This window comes from Epinephelus fuscoguttatus, linkage group LG19 (assembly GCF_011397635.1).
Source record: "Epinephelus fuscoguttatus linkage group LG19, E.fuscoguttatus.final_Chr_v1".
Classification (NCBI taxonomy): Eukaryota; Metazoa; Chordata; class Actinopteri; order Perciformes; family Serranidae; genus Epinephelus; species Epinephelus fuscoguttatus.
Window position 1 is genome coordinate 6,249,838 of NC_064770.1, and position 20,306 is coordinate 6,270,143.

General features: G+C 39.6%; 1 protein-coding gene across 1 annotated transcript in view; it reads right to left on the reverse strand.

The window, feature by feature from the left end:
• Positions 1–18,413, reverse strand: part of rgs9a (regulator of G protein signaling 9a) — a 30,291-nt gene extending 11,878 nt beyond the window's left edge. Inside the window, exons 1-7 of the mRNA XM_049561282.1 lie at positions 18,262–18,413; positions 12,646–12,742; positions 5,561–5,611; positions 5,329–5,435; positions 2,473–2,524; positions 1,891–1,949; positions 408–484 (exon numbers count right to left, since the gene is read on the reverse strand). Coding sequence (XP_049417239.1) covers positions 408–484; positions 1,891–1,949; positions 2,473–2,524; positions 5,329–5,435; positions 5,561–5,611; positions 12,646–12,742; positions 18,262–18,330 — 512 coding nt within the window. The 5' untranslated portion in view covers positions 18,331–18,413. The remainder of the gene's footprint in view (positions 1–407; positions 485–1,890; positions 1,950–2,472; positions 2,525–5,328; positions 5,436–5,560; positions 5,612–12,645; positions 12,743–18,261) is intronic.
• Between the last annotated feature and the right edge of the window lie 1,893 nt (positions 18,414–20,306).

The following is a 20,306-nucleotide window of genomic DNA, read 5'->3' on the forward strand; positions in this document are numbered from 1 at the left end:
TACTAAAACAGTGTTATAGAATATGTAACCCTGCTCAGATGCTATTAGGTCTGTGCCTAGAATAACTGATGAACTACTCATGTTGGCTTCACTGTAAAATTTAACTATAGTGCTATGATGGCTGCAGAGGTGGCACATGGAGGACACAAGTGCCTGGTTAACAAGTTTGTGATTATGGTGGAGTTTGCAGAGAGCTGAAGATATCATGAAACAGGTTGAAGAAAGCCTCAATAATCTTTTACTTATCAGTAACACACATCTGACAAGGACTTCTCCACTTAAAACCTGCTCACCAGAATTACTGCTCTGTCACAGGGTAAAGTAAAGTGAATGACCCCCTAGATAATAATTTTGTAGAAAGAGAAAGTCCCTGAGATTGAATAGCAAGCTGTAATGGTTTCACCTACTTGTACTGCTCAGTGGCCTGCATCACAATAAAGTCCCACTTGTGGTTCAGCCATTCATGGAGGTGGTTGTAATGTGCCTGTTTAAAATACAAATACAGAGACAATATGGAGCAGCAAGTTGTAAAGGAGGAGACAGATCCAACAGTCAGAGGAATAAGGGCCTTTTCACACCTCAAAGTCCAAGTCAAGGTTTGCATTTTTGTTCCATTGTTAAATGTATACATTTGATCTGCCTGGTTTGAGTTTTACATTGCAATTATGCCAGTGCACTAAACAACGATACATGACATACCCATATCCTGTCGTCATCATCTGCGGGAGCTACATTTCCCTATACTTGACATTGACTGGCTTGTAGACAGGATCCCATCCTTTTATATCCTCTCCTTCTCATTCTCTCTGTAAATTATTGAAAGGTGTCTGAACTTTTGAGTCTTTATAAAATCGTCTCCTCCTCTCCTCATGTGCTACCACGACTCATTTTGTCATGCTATGTTGGTTATTGACAAACTGACAAACATCCGCTGGTACCGGCGTCATATGTCCCAGAAGGATCTCAATGCTGATTTGTCTATCGCAGCATGATTTGGTCACTGAAGTTCAGATTTTTCAACTCTCACAAAAAAGTGTATGTCACAAAATTGCGTTATTCAGTTTATTCACACTGCTTCATTCGCCTATTTCGAGTCATTCATGGCGCATCCATCATGCTGCCTGGCAAGAATTTGCATCTAATCAGGTCTTTATATTGACTTTACATGTAATTCACTCATCTGAATTGTTTTATTCCAGCCTGGTGTGAACGCAGCTTAAGTACAGTAATCGTCACTCTCTGCTGACCAGCCACACACACTCTCACAGCACACTGACACACTACACTACTATTGCCACTTGAATTTGTTTGCCAAGAATTCCTGTAATTGCTCCGAAAGTCCAAACCATCCAAAAAATGTTTTCCCACTAGAAACAATTCACACCATAGATCAAACTAAATAGTCCAAAAGACTGGACCAAACGAGGTAGGTATAAAAGGGCCCCAAGGGACTTTGGGACTTTTCAGTTTGATCTGAAGCAAAAATAAATGTGGGAGACCTGACTCAGACCACGGTCCGGACCAAACAGCCGAAACTTGATCCTACGAAAATTGGTGGTCTTGGTTCAGATCAAACTGAACTATGGTTCAGTTCATCTCTGGTGTTTAAACATCTTTGGGATGGTTCAGACTTTAGGACAAATTACAGGAAGTTTTGGCAGGCAATGTTCAAGTGAGTAGTGTAGCACGATAGTTCAGACCTTGGTTCAGACTCTCAGGTCCCTAACAGAGATGTGAGAGACCAAATTCCTTTGGAAACAACGAGCCTTTAATCAGGGTTAGCTTTCACATTTTTTTTGCTTCACATGCAATGAAAACGGTACATTTGTTCCACAAGCACACACACACACACACATACTAACATGTTTATTTTTGTATTTGTTCACAAACCTGTTCATAGGGTTCCAGCATGCCTTTCTTGCGGATGTTTCTTTTTGCCAGGTAAATGGCTACAGTCAGAATGAAACAAAAGTCATTAATGATCACACATGTTACAAGCATAAAACAGTTGTATAATGTAAACACTACTATTAAAAAGACTGATATCAGTTTCATATGCAACTCCAGCACACAGATGGAATGTGTTTAGCCCGGCTGCAGAAATAAGGAGAAACTACTACCCTAGATCTGTCCAAAAAAAAAAATACACCTCCATATGACTCCACAGCTGTCTTGTTTACATATTTTATCCAGTTATACAAAAGGCTCATCTAGACTTCTCTTTTCAGTACTTTGCTTATAGTCAGTTGAGCTGAAGTGGGGGAAAGTGCCTCTTACTGATGTTCTTCATCCAGATATGTCAAGTCACTTTTGGAATTTGATTAAAAACCACAAGTATCTTCTTTCAAAGCAATGCACATAGTTTGTGCCTTGTTACACAACAGTCGATCAGGGTCCATCCTAAAAGATCGCTGAAGTCCCTGATTTTCCTCTTCAAATTAACCCCTACCCCATTAAACATAATGTACTCACCATAGTCACAGTCCTCTGCAACCCATTTCTGAGTAGGCCAGAAGTATGGGGTCTGAAAAGGTTTAGATTGGAAAGACAGTATTAGTGCTTGTCTATCTATACATTGTTTTATTAGCCTTATACTTTATGGATTTGTCTAATTTCATTATAATTGCTAATAAACATGATTTTTAATTGATGAATAGGTTTTTAAATATCTGCTACAGAAATGTCACATTACTTCTATTTTTGCTCTCAGAGACTGCGGTTGTAAAATCTGGTTAAATACAACCTGTTCTCATTCTAAGGTCATCAAATACCAATGACTTGTCATGTCCCTCCGCATCTCAAGAAACACCCTTTAGTGTCTGTATGTGATGTATAGCTCTAATACACTGTAACTCATGGTACACATGTTGTGAAATGGTCACAGTTAGGTTTAGGCAACAGATTTATTTGGTTAGATTGACAAAAATATCATGTTTTGTGTTAAAATATAGAAGTACATTGGTGGGATGGGTTTACATTGGAGTTCGTGTCCATGAACTTTAAATTGAAAGCCCAGGGTGTCTCATATAACATAACACATAAATGCTGAAGGATGCCTTTGCCGTGACAGGGGCATGACATAGCGTTGGTGTTTAATGACCTGGGGATGAGAACGGGTTGAGCAGGTTACAGTGTAAACAAAAAGATTAGCTTTAAAAGGAAAGAGGGCCTTACTGTTAAAAAAAAACATCCTAAAACCAAACCAGACACTGCTGCAGGTGTAAACAATAATTTCACCAGCCATGTGAGGTTTGAGACAATTATTATTTCTGACACACAGAATACACTGAGTCAGTAGGCTCTTCAACATGAATTACTGAAAAGCTAAAAAAGAGTCATCCTCTGATCTTGCCAGGATATTTGAGCTGCTGTATTCATATTTGAAATTCTGCACTTTCCAGACAGCAAAAAGTTTTCTCTGAGGAAAACTTCACAGGATTCCTGCCAGTACGTCATGATGGACAGAGCTCTGCGTTTAAAGGGGATGAAAGTAATGAGTGTAATTGGCCATGACTGCCACAGTCTCTGACATGCCCATCTGTAATGCCTGATGCATTCTTTCTAATCCCTATTTAGATAATATAGCGCATGGTCTAAAGTGCATGGCACATGTGCATTTAGGGCATGTCCAGCTCCACTTTGCCAGTTAAACAACACAAAGTAAGGCAAAAGGGGCAAACGGGTTGTATTTAGTCGCTAAATGAATCATAGGTGTGTTTTGGACATAACATGGTACAATCAGAGTGTCATCACCCATTCCCTTTAAAGGCCAGGTGCACCTGCACCTGCACCTGGCACACTGCTATTTGTGGTAAAATGTAGAAGCGAGCAGTTTTCTGCTGAGTACTATGGTCAGAGCAGTAATGTCACTGCAGTAAATATTGTGGGACATTTAGGCAGCAAAACTAAATATTGTAGATATAAGCTTGACAGAGGAAACAGAACTAAACCTTTATAACTAAAGTTACGCTGCTCCTTGTGTGTAAATGTGCACAGCATCTTTTTTAATGCAGAGTCAGACAGCGGACAAATTCACTTGCACCATGCATGTGCTTTAGATCATTTAAATAGTGCCCCCTTGACTGTATTTATTTATTTAGATGTTTATTGATCAGGGACAAATCCATTAAACATTATTTCATATAAAATACAAAACAGATGTCATGCATACAAGTTTCTAGCTGAAGCTAATTCGCAACCCCTGTCCCTGGTTAGGCTTTTGCTATTAAAACAGAGTTCGTGTGCAAAGTTAAAAACAGTTCAGAAACATTAATATACAAAACATATAGACAAACACAAAATCAGGACATAAACAATAAGCAAAAACACAAAACAGTAAAGGGCAGTACACTAAATGAGTACAATAATATATAAAAGTCAATGTTCACAGGCTTGCTTCAGTTTCAGCCATCATTTTACTTTTGTGTTAAAAGCCTTGAGCTCCGTCAATGTTTAGACCATGGTTTCTGTTGTTCAATGATATGATCGCTTTCTGCTGCCTTAACAAAGTAATGGGCCAACAACGTGCCTGAAAACCTCTCATTTTGAGACCTACATGCCCAGTGCCATGCTGCTGTTTTCATGAAAGAAACGCAAAAAACAAAAACATAGTCTCAGATCTTAGGTCAGGTTTGTGTCTCAGATCAGACAGGGCTAGTCAGATTCTTCCAGGTCAGGTCTCAGCCCATGGGCGCCCACACACCCCTTTGATGGCTGAATAAAGAATTTAAAAAATGGTGCACTTGTAGATTGCATGTTAACCTGAAGAAGTTCCTCATTTGTCCTATATACCATGTAGACGTCCAGGAAGTTTCTTGCCAAATGTCCTCCTGGTTTGGTGTGTCTCAAGCTCAGTCATCATTTTTGATTTGTGTACAAAGTATTACACTTTTAGTATATTTAAACTCACAAATAATAGCCATGAATTGCTGTGAGTTATCAGTAATTTTTCTTTCAGTAAATGAATAAATAAAGAAAGAAGAGGAATTTTAAAATAGCTCATCTCTACGAAGTGTGAGATTGGTTTTAACATTTAGGATGATGTCTTTTTCCAACACACTGTTTCAACTGAACATAAATCACACACTGACTTTATGATAGAACGTCACAGCGTGCTTTTTCTTAACAGCTTACTGTGATGACATCAAAACATCAGCAGTGAGCTGTGCAGGAGCTGGTGATTAGGCCATGCTGTTATTGTTTACCACAGTCAGTGAGTCTATCTTTAGTGAAGGAAAATACGTTCCAAATCCTGTTTCTCTGTGATGTTCAAATGCAACATTGATTCCAACTATTGGCAGCAAAGGAGAAGTTAGGATTTAGTTTTACCTGGAAGCGGTAGAGGCTGGTGTCATTGCACATGACCAGCTTCTTGTGGTTCTGAAGGGGATAGATGTAGCCATAGGCCACTAACATGGTGCCAAAGACCTCAGCCTCTGGAACACAGACAAGAAGAGGAAATTCATAGGTGAGGCAGTAAATGACACAGTATGTTTTTAAAATAACTGACATGTGGTGATGTCATGTTTAAGTAACCAATATGAGTTTTATAGCACTGTACCTTCTGTAGTGTTCTTCATCTTGTTGGTAATCCATGCAATGATGTCCTTACCTGTGTGGAAACAGAGATAAACACTGAAACACTGCAAACACAGTTAATGACAGACATTTTTCCATCAACTCGGTCTCACTCTGAAGTTGAAAAAGTTGAAAACTGGCACTCAGTGACTTCCGGCGTCAGACACTGACGAAAAAAGCCATCCTTTCACGTAACCATGATACCTGGCCAGTTGCCATTATTGTTTAGCGGCACAAGACAGCATCAGGGGGACACAAGGCAGGACAAAGTTAAGGCAGTGGAAGTCTGAGTAGGGCGGCTGGTAGGGGTGGTGGATTAGTCCAACAACCTCCGCCTTTCAACTGGGGGGGCCTGTGTTCGCTTCCTGAAGGACTGTACAGCCAAATTCTGTTACTTTTTTTTAAAACCCAACCATGTCCTTTGGTTGACCAAACACTTGTGTGTGTTCGCAAAATGTAACCATGTGCATTTTTTGTCAATTTGCAAAATGTCAATTTGCACTGCTGTGTCGACGTAATGCATTTATTTCGAAAGGGACTGTATGCAAAGTGTGCATTTCCTGTGAAAATGGAAATGTATTTTGAAAACAGACAATGCATGTAACAGGCTGAAGTTGACACAGCTTCCCAGAACATCAACAATTGATGAGCCCAGTACCTTGCACATCATATCTTGATGTGGAAAGTCCATGATCAAAGGTCGATACATGACGAGGACAAAGTGAGAATGTATTGTTTCCATAAGTAATGAGTCAATAATGACCCTAGACTCAGAGTTTAAGTTAAGAGTTTAAAACAGGGTCAACAAGTGGTCCGCAACCCCTAGGGGGTCCTCTGAGTCACTGCAGGGGGGGCTGCCAAATTATTTATTTATTAAATGTATTCTTGGTTAATTTAAGTTTTAATTGAAGTTGTTTCGTTTTCAAAAATTAACATATGTCTGAAAGAACACATTAACATCAATCAAACTTATAATAAAAACATTGCTACGAATACTATATTGATTTCTGACAATATTTCCCCTCAAATCTCACACAATGGGCCTTCAAGTTCAATAATGTGTTTCCACCACCTTTCATGTAGAAGCCAAGTGACCATCATGACATCACGTCCCCAGTTAATGGTAGGGACGATAGGGACAAAATAACAGGCAGTGTCAGGAGACATGACAACACACATTCACAACTATAGGTGACTACTTGGCTTCTGCACCACCCAATCATTTGAAAACTGCAACTCACAGGAGAAGGCACTTCTGGGGGTGGGGGTTGGGGGGGTGTTGTATCCATGCTGACCTTTCCCTTGCCGCTCTCAGATCGGATTAAAAAGCTACTTTGGCTCCTAAAGCACTGTCCAGGACTCATCCAATTGTGGGCTGCTTTATTTAGCTTAGGTGTTAGCAGCTTAGACAGCAAGGCAGCCTGCCAGTGTCTTCACGCAGTCTATGCCTTAGATCATGCAGTGACCAAGTGCTGTCATTGTTGTCAAGCTGTGGTGTAGTGTAGGGTATACAGTAAGCCCCTCCCTCTAAAGCCATTTACAGTATATCCCCCTGTCAGCCAAATAGCCATTGGAATATACGCTGATCATCCATAACATTAAAATGACTGGTGGGCGAAGTGAACAACATTGATCATCCCATTATGGTGCAATGCTCTGCTGGGAAATCTTTGGTGCTGGCATCCATGTGGCTGCCACTTGACGCGCTCCACCCATCCAAATAGACCATGCACACCCCACCTCCCAGGCAATGGACTCCTCGAAAGCCCCACCAACAGGCAAATGCGCCATGCAACACTGCAGGAACTGCTCAGAAATGGCCTGAGGAAGGTGACAAAGAGCTCAAGGCATCAACCTAGCCTCCAACATGCCCAGATCCCAATCTGATTGAGCCTGTGTGGGACAACCAACCAACCCCAACCAACAACTGACAGGTCTCACAGGATCCGCCACCAAATTCCTGGTGCCAGACACCACAGAGGTCCTGTGTCCAAGCCTCGACAGGTCAGAGCCAAGTCCGATCCAAAGAGGCCCCACCAAGTGCACACATGCGTATTAGCTCCTTAAGCACAGTTCCATTGTATGATAGATATTGTGAAATGAGTCATGATTTTAGTGGGAGTGGTTATTTTTGCATTACATCTTTACTGAAAAAAAAAATATATAGAATATATATATATATATATATGGTGGCACGGTGGTGTGGTGGTTAGCACTCTCGCCTCACAGCAAGAGGGTTGCCGGTTCGATTCCGGGCGTGGGAGCCCCTCTGTGTGGAGTTTGCATGTTCTCCCCGTGTCAGCGTGGGTTCTCTCCGGCTTCCTCCCACAGTCCAAAGACATGCAGATAGGTGTGAATGTGAGTGTGAATGGTTGTTTGTCTCTATGTGTCAGCCCTGCGATGGTCTGGCGTCTCGCCCGATGTAGCTGGGATAGGCTCCAGCCCCCCTGCGACCCTCAAGAGGATGAAGCGGTTAGAAGAATGAATGAATATGGGATTTTAGCTGGGGCCTGTGTCAAACAAGAATGTTTCCTTACGTCTGATATATGATTTGTAGGCCCGGGCATCTCTGTATCATGGTATGTTGTGACACAGCTTACCTTTATCAAAAAACTGCAACGACTTCTTTCTATTTGGATATTGCACTTTGCCATATTGTTAGCGTTTGATAATATTTTGATTAATTATGCATCCCCACTTTTAATATACATGAGGTGTCAGAGTGCATAAAAAGCATTAAAATAGAGCCTGTTTATCAAAAAAGCACTAGGGGTATAGAGATAAAGAGGGACGAATTCTTATACTCTTAGCTAATCTGGCAAGACAAAATGTAATTTTATGTAATGTATATGTACCTAACATAGAAGATCCAGATTTTTTTCTACAATTTAAGAAAATCATGTTGGATTTTGGTAATTTCCCAGTGATTCTAGGAGGGGATTATAACCAAGTACTTGATGTGTTTCTAGATAGATCTGGCCGGGGCATCACCAGACCATCCAAGACTCAGGAAGCTATTAAATCACTATGTAAGGATATAGGGCTTCATGATGTCTGGAGACCTTTAAACCCTGATGGCCAAGATTACACATTCTTTTCACACAGACATTCAGTTTATTCGCGTATTGATTATTTCCTGATTTCACATGCTCTGATTGAAAATACTGGTACTTGTAATATAGGCACAATAGCCATGACAGACCATGCTCCTGTTGATCTAGTTGTTGCCTTAGGTGAGGCACAAGAGAGATCTATAGGATGGCGAATGAACACAAGTGTGTTACAGAATGAGAATCTGTGCGCCAATCTTAAAAAACATATTAAAACATTCTTCGAAATAAACAATGGTACAGCCAATCAGATTATTGTATGGGATACTTTTAAATCTTATATACGGGTGAATTTTGGGAAAAGCCAAACAATGCTAGCCTTGCTAATTTAGTTAAGACTAAATACAAACTAAATACTATACTCACAAAAAAAGCAGAATATTCTCTCTATAGATTAAAACAAAAATTGTACGAATCTGGTGAAAAAGCCAACAAACTACAGGCTAGTCAGTTGAAAGCCTGAGAAGCTGCTCATCAAATAGGGGCAATTAGAGACAAAACTGGCGCTCTCATTACTAATCACAAAGAAATTAACAGTGCGTTTAAACAGTTCTATGAAGAGCTTTATAGGTCAGAGGGTGAACTGGACTTAGATAAAGCAAAAAAAATTCTTTGAACATTTAAATCTCCCTAAGCTATCAGAAGAAGATATGAGGTATCTGGAATGTCCGATAACACTTGAGGAGGTGAATAAAACAATACAATCCCTGCCTTTGGGGAAAACCCCAGGTATAGATGGGATCCCAAGTGAATTTTACATGGGGCAACCATGATATGGGGCAACTCCCACCTTCGATGACAGAGTCAATAATTACCCTTATATTGAAAAAGAGAAAAGACCCCCTGGAGTGTGGAAGTTATAGGCCAATTAGCCTACTATGCTGTGATAAAAAGCTTTTTACAAAAATCTTTGCAATCAGAATAAACAATGTAATAGCTTCCATCATTCATCCAGATCAGGTGGGGTTTGTGAAAGGCAGGACCTCCTCAGATAGTCTCAGATGCTTACTTCATTTAATCTGGAAAGTCAAGGACTTAGATACTCCAACAGCTGCTTTGTCTCTAGATGCAAACAAAGCATTTGATCGTGTTAGCTGGAGCTACCTCATTTTTGCCTTACAAGAATTTGGTTTTGGTTTGGGACTTCAGAACATTATTAAACTCATCTATAGCCAGCCTAAATCTATGGTAACAACTAATGGTCTGAGGTCAGAGGCTTTTGTAGCAGGACGAGGGACAAAACAGGGAGACCCACTCTCACCACTCTTGTTTATTATAGCACTGGAACCCATTGCAGAAGCCATAAGATCAAACAAATCAATCACAGGAATAACAAGGTGGTCAAGAAAACAAATTATTAATTTTTGCAGATGACATTTTGGCCTTGATATCGGATCCTCAGAAGTCGGTGCCCGCTATTTTGGAAACTATCAACTCATTCTCATCCATATCGAGATACATGATCAATTGGAATAAGTCTGAAGTGATGCCACTTTCCAAAAGCTGTTACAAAAGTAATTTTCTAAACTGGAAATTTAAGTGGGTAGCTAAAAATTTAAAATACCTTGGGATCCTTTTGAATCCAGGACTAGTGAATATGATATTGGATAACTTCAATCCAGTATTGACTAAAATAGAACTTCTACTCAAGGGATGGGATAAATTACAAATATCATTATGGGGGAGAATACAAGCTATAAAAATGGTCATAGCCCCAAAGCTGAGCTACCTTTTAAGCATGATACCGTTAAATATCCCAGTGACCATTTTCAAAACCATAGATAAAATGTTCAATCAGTTTATCTGGGTTGGGAAAAGGGTGAGAATGAAAATAACAAGACTACAAGCTAAAGTAGAATGTGGGGGTCTGAGACTCCCTAATATGAGGCTCTACCAGGAAGCATTTATAGGGGCCCAGATAACATCCCTACTCTCAAATAGAAAGGACAAACCTCTATGGGTGAATTTAGAAGAAGAATTAAATGCTCCATTTAAAGCAGCAGACTATCTGAGCCATAGGCCAAAGTTACAAGGACAGAATCCTATAATCTCTAATACAAGGGACATCTGGCACCATATGCATAAGAAAGAAGGAGTATCTCCTTTTCTTACAGGCTCATCATCAATATGGAATAACCCTTTATTAAAAATAGGGGGAAAGGTGTTCTTCTGGAGAAAGTGGCATACTAAAGGAATTGAGCATATCCAATGTCTCTACCACAACAATATTTTAAAATCATTTGAAGAATTAAAGGAACCTGCATAACAGAGATTTCTGGAAATTCTTACAGCTCAGGGACTGCATGTCTAAGGCAGCCCCCAGAGGTGTTGAGCTGCCAAACCAATCTCCTATCTCCTCTAAATTTATATTATTAAGTACAATGCCTCACCTTGTGGGTAAAATTTATAATCATCTTATTAGTGGGTTTAAGGGTAATACAACAGGCTTAAAGGTTGTTTGGGAAAGAGACTTGGGAATAACTTATGAGGAGGAAGAATGGAGCAGATTGACTGGAGAGATGGTCAGTCCAACGAGAGATGCCAGGTCCAAACTCATCCAGTTTAAAATATTCAGTAGACTATACTGGACACCAATGAAGATGAACAGACTTGAGTGAGTCAAACCTGTGTTGGCGCTGCAAAACAGATAAAGGAGATCTTCTCCACATGTTCCTTTTCTGCCCCAATTTAACTGCCTACTGGCAGAGGGTTACAGAAAAGATCATAGATAGTCTAGGTACAAATATCAATCTTACTCCCGCGTTATGTCTCCTCAATAGTATGAAAGGAAACAAGAGAATAAATGACAAAAAAGCACAGTGGCTAAAGGTAGCACTCACCACTTCTAAAAGAGTCATATTGAGGCATTGGGCAGGAAAAAATAACCCGACCTAATCTGAATGGCTCACTTCATTTTATTCATTTCGATTCATTTCATTTTGTTTGTTTGTTTTAATGATACCATTATATTCATTCAAATGAAATCCACATCAACTGTATATTGACTGTATGTGTATAGGCGGTGCTCACATTGTCACAGGTCAGTTTATTTTTGTCATAATTCAGTGATGTGTAGAGAACCCTCTCACCTAGAGGTGTGTTGGTTTTAGTTATTTTGTGAATGTATGATGTGTACTAATAAGAAAAAAAAAGCACCAGGGGGAGGATCCTAGGACTAATCCCCGAATGTCCCCAAATCCTAGAAATGTCCCTGCATACATATGTGGGCTGCGACTGACCTGTCAGGCCCACAGGCAATGCAAGTTGAGTATATCTGTTGTAATGTTTTAGCAAAAATTCATGTTTGCAGAGCACTGAGCATGTGACTGAATAACTAAGATTTGCGTTATAATGCATGAATTGTGTGAGAGTTTGTACTATAAATGTTTGTAACTAAGTGGATGTTCATGATATAAATTTGCTCTTGTTAAACATGGTCCCTATGTTCTTCAATTCATAAGAAATGTTTGCCTTTTATGGATTCTCCTTTCACCATAGAGGCATGGGAGAAAAACAAAGTTTTCTTCTGTGGGTTAGTATTCCTTTAATCTTATTTCTTTTTGGCTCTTGGCTGTGTTAAGCAGCTGGACTGATTGCTTGTGTCTGTTAGGCTGCTGTTTAAGTGTAGCAGGTGGAAAAATAAAACAATAAGCTAAAGGGGGCTGAACAACTCTGTACAGTGGGGGAAACTGCAGAACTCCGTGTGTTCATAATTACATAATCATCTGATACATAACTCATATAAAAATGATCTGTAAAAGCAGGTTTTAAGATACACACCCTCATATTGTTATATCACCCTATACAGCTGATAGAATGCAGATTATTATAACCTATAATATTCTGTCCTTACTTGGGACAAATGTGTAATAAATGATCTTTACACAATTCTATACTTTTAGAAGCTACGGAACATTTTCAGGCTTTGTCAGTGTGTGTTTGTTTGTCTCAGTCTCACCAGTGACGACATGTGGGATGGTAGTGACATTGAGTTTCTGCTCTGAGCCCTTGACCCCAGTGTTTGGGTCCTGCATCTCAACCACAATGGCCTCCAGCTGAAAGCAGAAGAAGAGCAAAGATGTCAGTGTAGCATTCAGCAAAAGAGAGACATCAGCCACCGGATAAACACTGGTAAATTCCTGTTTTCTGTTTGGTAAACAAATAAATCCGTTAACAAATATGTTTGACAACATCAACAGGAAGGAAATTTCTGGATTTAAATCAGAGAGTGAATCTATCGGTAGATTTTCATATTTGTGCCAGTAATTGAGGTTACATGTTTGAACAGATAAGATGAATTAGTAGAATCTTAGTAAGAGAAAGATTGTAGAGTGTCATAATGTTTAATTACCTTGTTTTTGATAACTTTCAGTGTATGATTAAAATGTCACAATGTGACAACTATCTTCATTAAAAACCTGAAGTTTATTCATCTTGCATGTATCAGTCGTCATCAGGTAATGCATATGTTGTGTATGGAACCTCAAAATGTTTAATATGAAATCTGAGGGAAAAAAAATAATAATGTGTTACAACACAACATATTATTAAATATTATTTAATTATTAATTTCACAGTTCACAGTTGCGTATGCATTTTGTTGCCTTTAAGTCAATTGCACATAGCAGCTCTGTATAAGTTTGCCTGAATCCCAGTGAAACCTTCTCAGTACTTTGTATCTGGTATGTGTCATTATCTATGCCAAGACGGTTATGGGTTGGTTCAGTTTGTTTATCTATTTGTTTGTCTGCAAGGTTACAGAAAAACTATTAATTGGGATTTGGTGACTTGGTGAAGCATGGGACAGGAAAGAACCTATTAAATTTTGGAGCAAATCCAAATCACAGGATTGATACATCAATTATTTTTTTCTTTAGTTTTCATATTGGAAAACTACATAACTGTGTGGATGACATGCAGATTTATATTACAATATATCCAGATGATTATGAACCAACAGAGTCAATAAACTAGAAAAGTGCACTAAGTAGAGTGTAGATTTCCTGGAGATTCTGGTTCTATTCCAGCTGCAACACTGCTACCGCAACCAATCATGGCCACTCGAGAAAATGCACACAGCAACACCCCTAGATGTATTTTTTGAAGTGCGGCATTTCCCGCCAGTGTGTTTTGGCCTTTACAGTCAAGATAGCTGCGAAGATACCAAAAACAGGGATTTTTTTCATCTCATAGTGTGCCTATAGTCCTTTAGTGGATCATAGCATTTTGGGTAACAAACTTTTCTATGGAGATAATAAGCGATAGTAAAAAGTATCTTTACAGGTCTCTGTAAAAATTCTGTTAGACGATTGCAGCAAATTCATAATGTTGCTGCCTGAGTCCTCACTGAAACCAAGAAAGTTAAAAACACATTGCACCAAATAAACCAGAGTTTATTTCAAAATACTTTTAATAACTCACAAAGTACTGACTGGTTTGTGGCCAAAATTAGTACATATCTCTGATATGCTGTTCTGTTATGGGCCATCCAGAGGTCCTAGATCATCTGGGACAGGTTTGCTCACCATACCCAGAGTCTGAACCAGACATACAGTGGCAGCTTTCAGTCTCTATACTCACAGATTTGGAATAAACATTTTGACACAGGACCACTCTAACAGGTAGCAGCTGAGAGTCAGTCATGCATATTTTAAAACACATTTAGAATAACAGCAATGATCACAAGGTTGCTATAATTTTTTTTATTAATTTCAAGGTTATGCAACAATTGACGCTTTAGGTAAAAGTTGGCAGACAATTAAAGACACTACTGTAAATATTCCCATACACCACCACACCCCCCACACTTGTGCACTGCAGTGATGTCACACTACTGTACTAGCTCTCCATGTTGCAGTGAATGTGATATGCTAGCAGGTTTTCCATAAAGCTCTATGCTGAGAAAGGACTGTATTCATATTACAAAACATTATTGTCTTCCATTAATGTACATTTAAAGCTAACATCTGATCAGAGTTATTATTTTGAATGAATCTAGGACTTTTACTTGAAATAAATTATAATTTAAATTGTGTTACTCCTACTTTTTCAGTCAGTGCAATCCATTAGAAATATGTATTCATCCTTCCACTGTGAGGCAGCTGTTGCTCATGATTTACATGTAAATGAGTGTTATGACTCATCAGTGACATGTGATGAGGTCACTTTCACTTCCCCAAACACCACATCCTACACATGCTTCCTCACAGAATAAAGCCTCTTACTCAGGGTCAAATCATACTGCCTCATTGATATGTAATCAGATTAAATTAAAAACCTTATGTCTTATAGTTTTGGAATCTGTGATGATGAAGCTGTAGCTTGGATGGGGGAGTAGGTTGTTCATTATTGCGAGGTTGGTGGCTTGATTACTGTGGTGTCCTTTTTTGCATGAATTTATTTGAGAATGAAGTTGCCAAGTCAACCTAGTGTTAGACACCATGAAAATGTAACTCTTCAAAAAGGCAAAAGACATACCACATATAAACACAGTGCATACAGTATACACATACAGAGGCACTGTCTGTGGAGCATAAACAGTAACATAGGCTATGTAAATACAAAGAGGCAACCTCCAGGGCTGAAAAATGAAGCCAAAATGAAGTGCCCAAAACTGCAGTTCATCAAACAGCCACTTTTGGGTGGCTTCAAAAGCCAGTCAATGCCCATAGACCCCCATGTTACAATGCGCAACTTTACAGCAGGAATAAACATGTTGACAGCCTGGTACAAAAAAACCAATTTTGATCTCTACAGCCATTTTTTCCACATCATGACTATACTGGGGACATCATGACTATACTGGGGACAAAACTTTGTGTAAGTCACCCATTTACATTTACATTTACATTACCCATTACTGAGCAGCCCTATGGGGCACAGGCCCAGGGCCCAGGGGCCTAAAGTGTCAGCCCCCCTGGCCTTCACTTGCAAAATGTCGCAAAAGAGAAATGTCCCAACCAGGAAGAGACACAAAAAGACCACAAAGAAATGCAAAACAGCTGCAAAAAGACACAAAGAGACTCACAGTGACTATTAAAAGGGGCAAAACAGCGAAAAAGAGACACAACGTGACCACAAAGAGGCCCATTACAACTGCTAAGAGACACAAAAATACCACAAGCAGGTACAAAACAACTTCAAATAGATGCAAAATGACCACAAAGACACACAAAACCACAGCAAGATGGGTAACAACTAGACATGCAAACAACAAAAAGAGGATAAACAGCTATAAAATCTGTCTCATCCCTGGGTACAGGGTTGTCACAACTTTTTACCAATGAATTTTTTTTAACTTCTCCTGAACTTCTCCATAATATTTTACCCCACTTTTTACTTTAAAGTACAACTTTAAGTTAAAATAGGTCACGTTTGCCCTTTATAACAATTAATAATGAGGCTCTTACTCCTGCAATAATTAGTCAATTAATTGATAAAGTGATTGTAAATTGAAAGAAACTTATCCACCACTTTCAATAATTAATTGTTTCAGTTATTTTCCAAGTGAAATTGTCAAACATTTGCTGGTTCCAGCTTCTTAAATGTGAGAATTTGCTACTTTTCAATTATAATAGTAAACTAGTCCATACCCGGGGATGTGTTATGTATAGAGGAATAAGAAATCAAAAACAGTATATTAGAGGAGATGTAAAATCAGACCACTGTAAATGCACTGTGTAATAAATATTGATGTAAGACAAACAATGCACACTGTATTCAGAAACATGGTTTATGGCAAAATACATGGAGCATAGTTTTGGCTGATGGCACGGAGGCCGTGTGCGGGGCCGTGTGCGGGCACACAGTTACACACATACAGGTTTCGATCTGCAAGTGTTGGAGATAAAGGCTTCCCAGCCAAACTGTGGTCCCAGCGCATGTGTTTTCGAAGTGGTCTCCGCGCATGTGCAGCTCGCGCTGCTAATGGTGCTCACAGTATGAATGGGTAGTGGACAAAACGCGAATATAAACAGTTGAAATGTGGGAAAAATCCAAAAACGACATTGTGGCTGTCTGCACATGACCAAGATGAAAGTCTATGTACAAGTTCAGAGAAGTAGGTCAAAGCATTGAGGAGGAAAACGGATGATGACAGACAGACAGACGGACGGACGGAGGGACAGAGGTTTCTCCATTTAATAGTAGGATAGTAGGACAGGATAGGATAGGATAGGACAGGATAGGATAAGATAGGATAAGATAGGACAGGATAGGATGAGGAGTACTTGGGTTTTGGATTGTTGGTTGGACAGAAAGCAAGTTGAAAATGTCACTATGGGCTTTGTTATGATTATTATTCACCTTTTCTGACACTTTATAAACTAAATGATTAACTGATTAATCATGAAAATAACTGGCAGATTAGTTGATAATGAAAATAATCATTACTGGCAGCCCTATAATCCAGTGAGCTGAAACAGGCATTGTAGTGAAGATGTAACATGGAATATGGCATGAAATGTCTTTGTGTCTACACATACAGTAGACACAAAGTGGTGACATTATCTGGCCTATAGCAGGCGTGCAATATGTACTGACACTGGCTGTCTGCTGATACTTTTTCCCTTTGGCGTCACTGACTACAGCTGCTTCCCTCAAGTTGCTAACGTCAAAAATTTTGCTATAGATAGGCCTACTACATCCTGCAAGGGCTAGGGACTACTTCTCTCTAAGCCATGTATTGTATTCGTTGTTCAAAAGACACATGATAACATTATTTGACACGCACTACCCAAGCATTTGCAGATAAGCAAACTGCTAGTGCTTGCTAACTTTACTCGCTTGTTAGACATTCCCGTCGCCAACTGGCTGCACATTCCAATCATGTGATATTAGTGATGCTTCAACAGTCACAAAGTGCAGCACTACATTTAAAGACATGTTTTGTGGGTTTTATAAACATATTTTAAATAATAGCCAAGACTATTTATATTCAAAACTTTCATTAATTCCAAACAATTTCCAGGCCTTTGTATAATTTTCTAACTTTTCCAGGAATTGCATGACTGTAGGGACCATGTATGTAACAGAGGCAGTGGGGCCTTCTGCATGTCTGTGCCCAGGGGCCCATTGTCTCATAATCCACCCATGGGGGTATGGATGAGATACTGGCAACACCTTGATGCAATGACATATGTTTCAGTATGGAGGCCTGTATTAAGTTCAGTGCACAGTATATTTACTCTGTGTGTAATTTGCAAGGTTTCTTATTTGCCTGCCTCCTGTTACAGATTCAGTCCTGTCCTTCTGTCCTTTGCTTCAGCGCGGCAGTGAGTTGAAAGTTAAGATTAACAACAGAGGAGTGTACCTGGTGAAGTCAGGTTATGCTGTTAAATTTAACAGTATATACTGACCACAGTGACACTTGGCAGCAGAGCAAAGCTAATTGGCTTTAAGGTGGAATTAGAAAAGCTCTTTTACAAGCCCTGCTCTTCTGGTGGCAACTAATCTCATACAAATAAAAATACACCCAATGAGATCTCTCATTTAACATTCCTGATTAAATAAGGGATAAAATAACAGCAGCAAGCACTGAATAAAACCAGTAGCAATGATGATGATATCCACCCACCTTTTTGAAGCAGTGTACGCGGGGCCGGAAATGTTGGCCCCGGTTTGGACGGGCTGTTCTGATTGTCATATCTGCAGATGGATGAAGATCAAATTGGATAAAAAAAACAAAACAAAACAGCAACCAAAAGCTTAAAATCCAAGTGTGAAATATTCCAGTTTTAATAGCTGTAGTTGCTGACAGAGCAGTGTGTGTATGTAGTAGACTTGAACACACTCCCTCTGTGTGAGGATTTTAAAGAGGATGGGAAGGATGGATTTATCCACCAATCAGCTGAAGGAAGCCTCTGCCCTGAGCAGTTCCAGAGAAAAGCCCTCTGTGAAAAGAGAGTCAGGATAAAGCCTGTGTCAAAGCTGGAACGTTTAGTTTATGTGGCTGTGTATGGAAGTTGGAGTGTGTCACAATCACCAAAGACTTTATGGGTAGTGTGATGAATCAGGCTGTTCACATGCACTGTGTATCCGACAAGTAATGCACCACAATTCGTAGATAGTGTATAATAGATTTGTGTATAATTCTGCATTTGTGGAATCACGGAGACGGTAGACAGTAAAATTAGGTGAGGCTGGCAGAGACTATTGGCAATGGTAATGGTAAACAGCATTGCCATTCAAAGTTAAAATATTTTAACTTTTTGCCATCCTCTGCTACCAAATTTGCAACTAGATGTTACGTCGCTTCTCAGCACTAGGAGGAAACACAGGCAATCTGGACAATTACTGGACAATCACTGGACATCACTAGAAAAAAATACATAAAATAATAAACACAAAATAATTTCATTTAATATATTTTATTTACACAAAACGACATCACCATCACAAAATATTGTCATGCATGTTTTGTTTTACCGTCCTGCCATTTGTTGGACCGTTTGTTTGTTTTTTTTCCATGTTGTTAGGACAGTGTTGCTGTCTTAGGTCTACTGTCTATATGATTCTATGCGACACAGCATAGCACACATAATCAGTAAGACCGCAATCACGTGACCAATATGCTGACAGGAGTAAAGAAAGAAGAAAACAACAAACAACAAACAACAAACGTTTGTGCAAAGAGTCAGGTTGGGGTGTTGGATAGGTCAAACAAACACAGGACTTTCCCCCAGGAGAATGGTGTTCGGAATTTGCAAAGTTTAGAAATAAAGTTAGAATGCTATATTTCGAAACTAATTTTAAGATACTGCAGAATCTGTTATACTAAATAATACACTCTTTGGCCTCTTTATTAGGTAGTAGTACTGTGTTGGACCCCTTTTGCCTTCAGAACTGCCTTAATTATTGGAGGCATAGATTCAACAAGGTGCTGGAAACATTCCTCAGAGATTTTGGTCCATACTGACATGATAGCATCACACAGTTGCTGCAGATTTGTCGGCTGCACATCCGTGATGAGAATCTCCTGTTCCACCACATCCCAAAGGTGCTCTATTGGATTGAGATTTGGTGACTGTGGAGGCCATTGGAACACAGTGAACTCATTGTCATGTTCAAGAAACCAGTTTGAGATGATTTGAGCTTTGTGACATGGTGTGTTATCCTGCTGGAAGCAGCCATCAGAAGATGGGTGCACTGTGGTCATAAAGGGATGGACGTGGTCAGCAACAATACTCAGGTAGGCTGTGGTGTTTAAACCATGCTCAGTTGGTACTAAGGGGCCCAAAGTGTGCCAAGAAAATATCCCCCACACCATTACACCACCACCACCAGCCTGAACCGTTGATACAAGGCAGGATGGATCCATGCTTTCATGTCATTTATGCAAAATTCCGACCCTACCATCTGAATTTCACAGCAGCATACAAGACTCATCAGACCAGGCAATGTTTTTCTAATCTTCTACTGTCCAATTTTGGTGAGCCTGTGTGAATTGTAGCCTCAGTTTCCTGTTCTTAGCTGACAGGAGTGGCACCCAGTGTGGTCTTCTGCTGCTGCAGCCTATCTGCTTCAAGGTTCGACGTGTTGTTTGTTCAGAGATGGTCTTCTTCATATCTTGGTTGTAACAAGTGGTTATTTGAGTTACTGTTGCCTTTCTGTCATCATCAT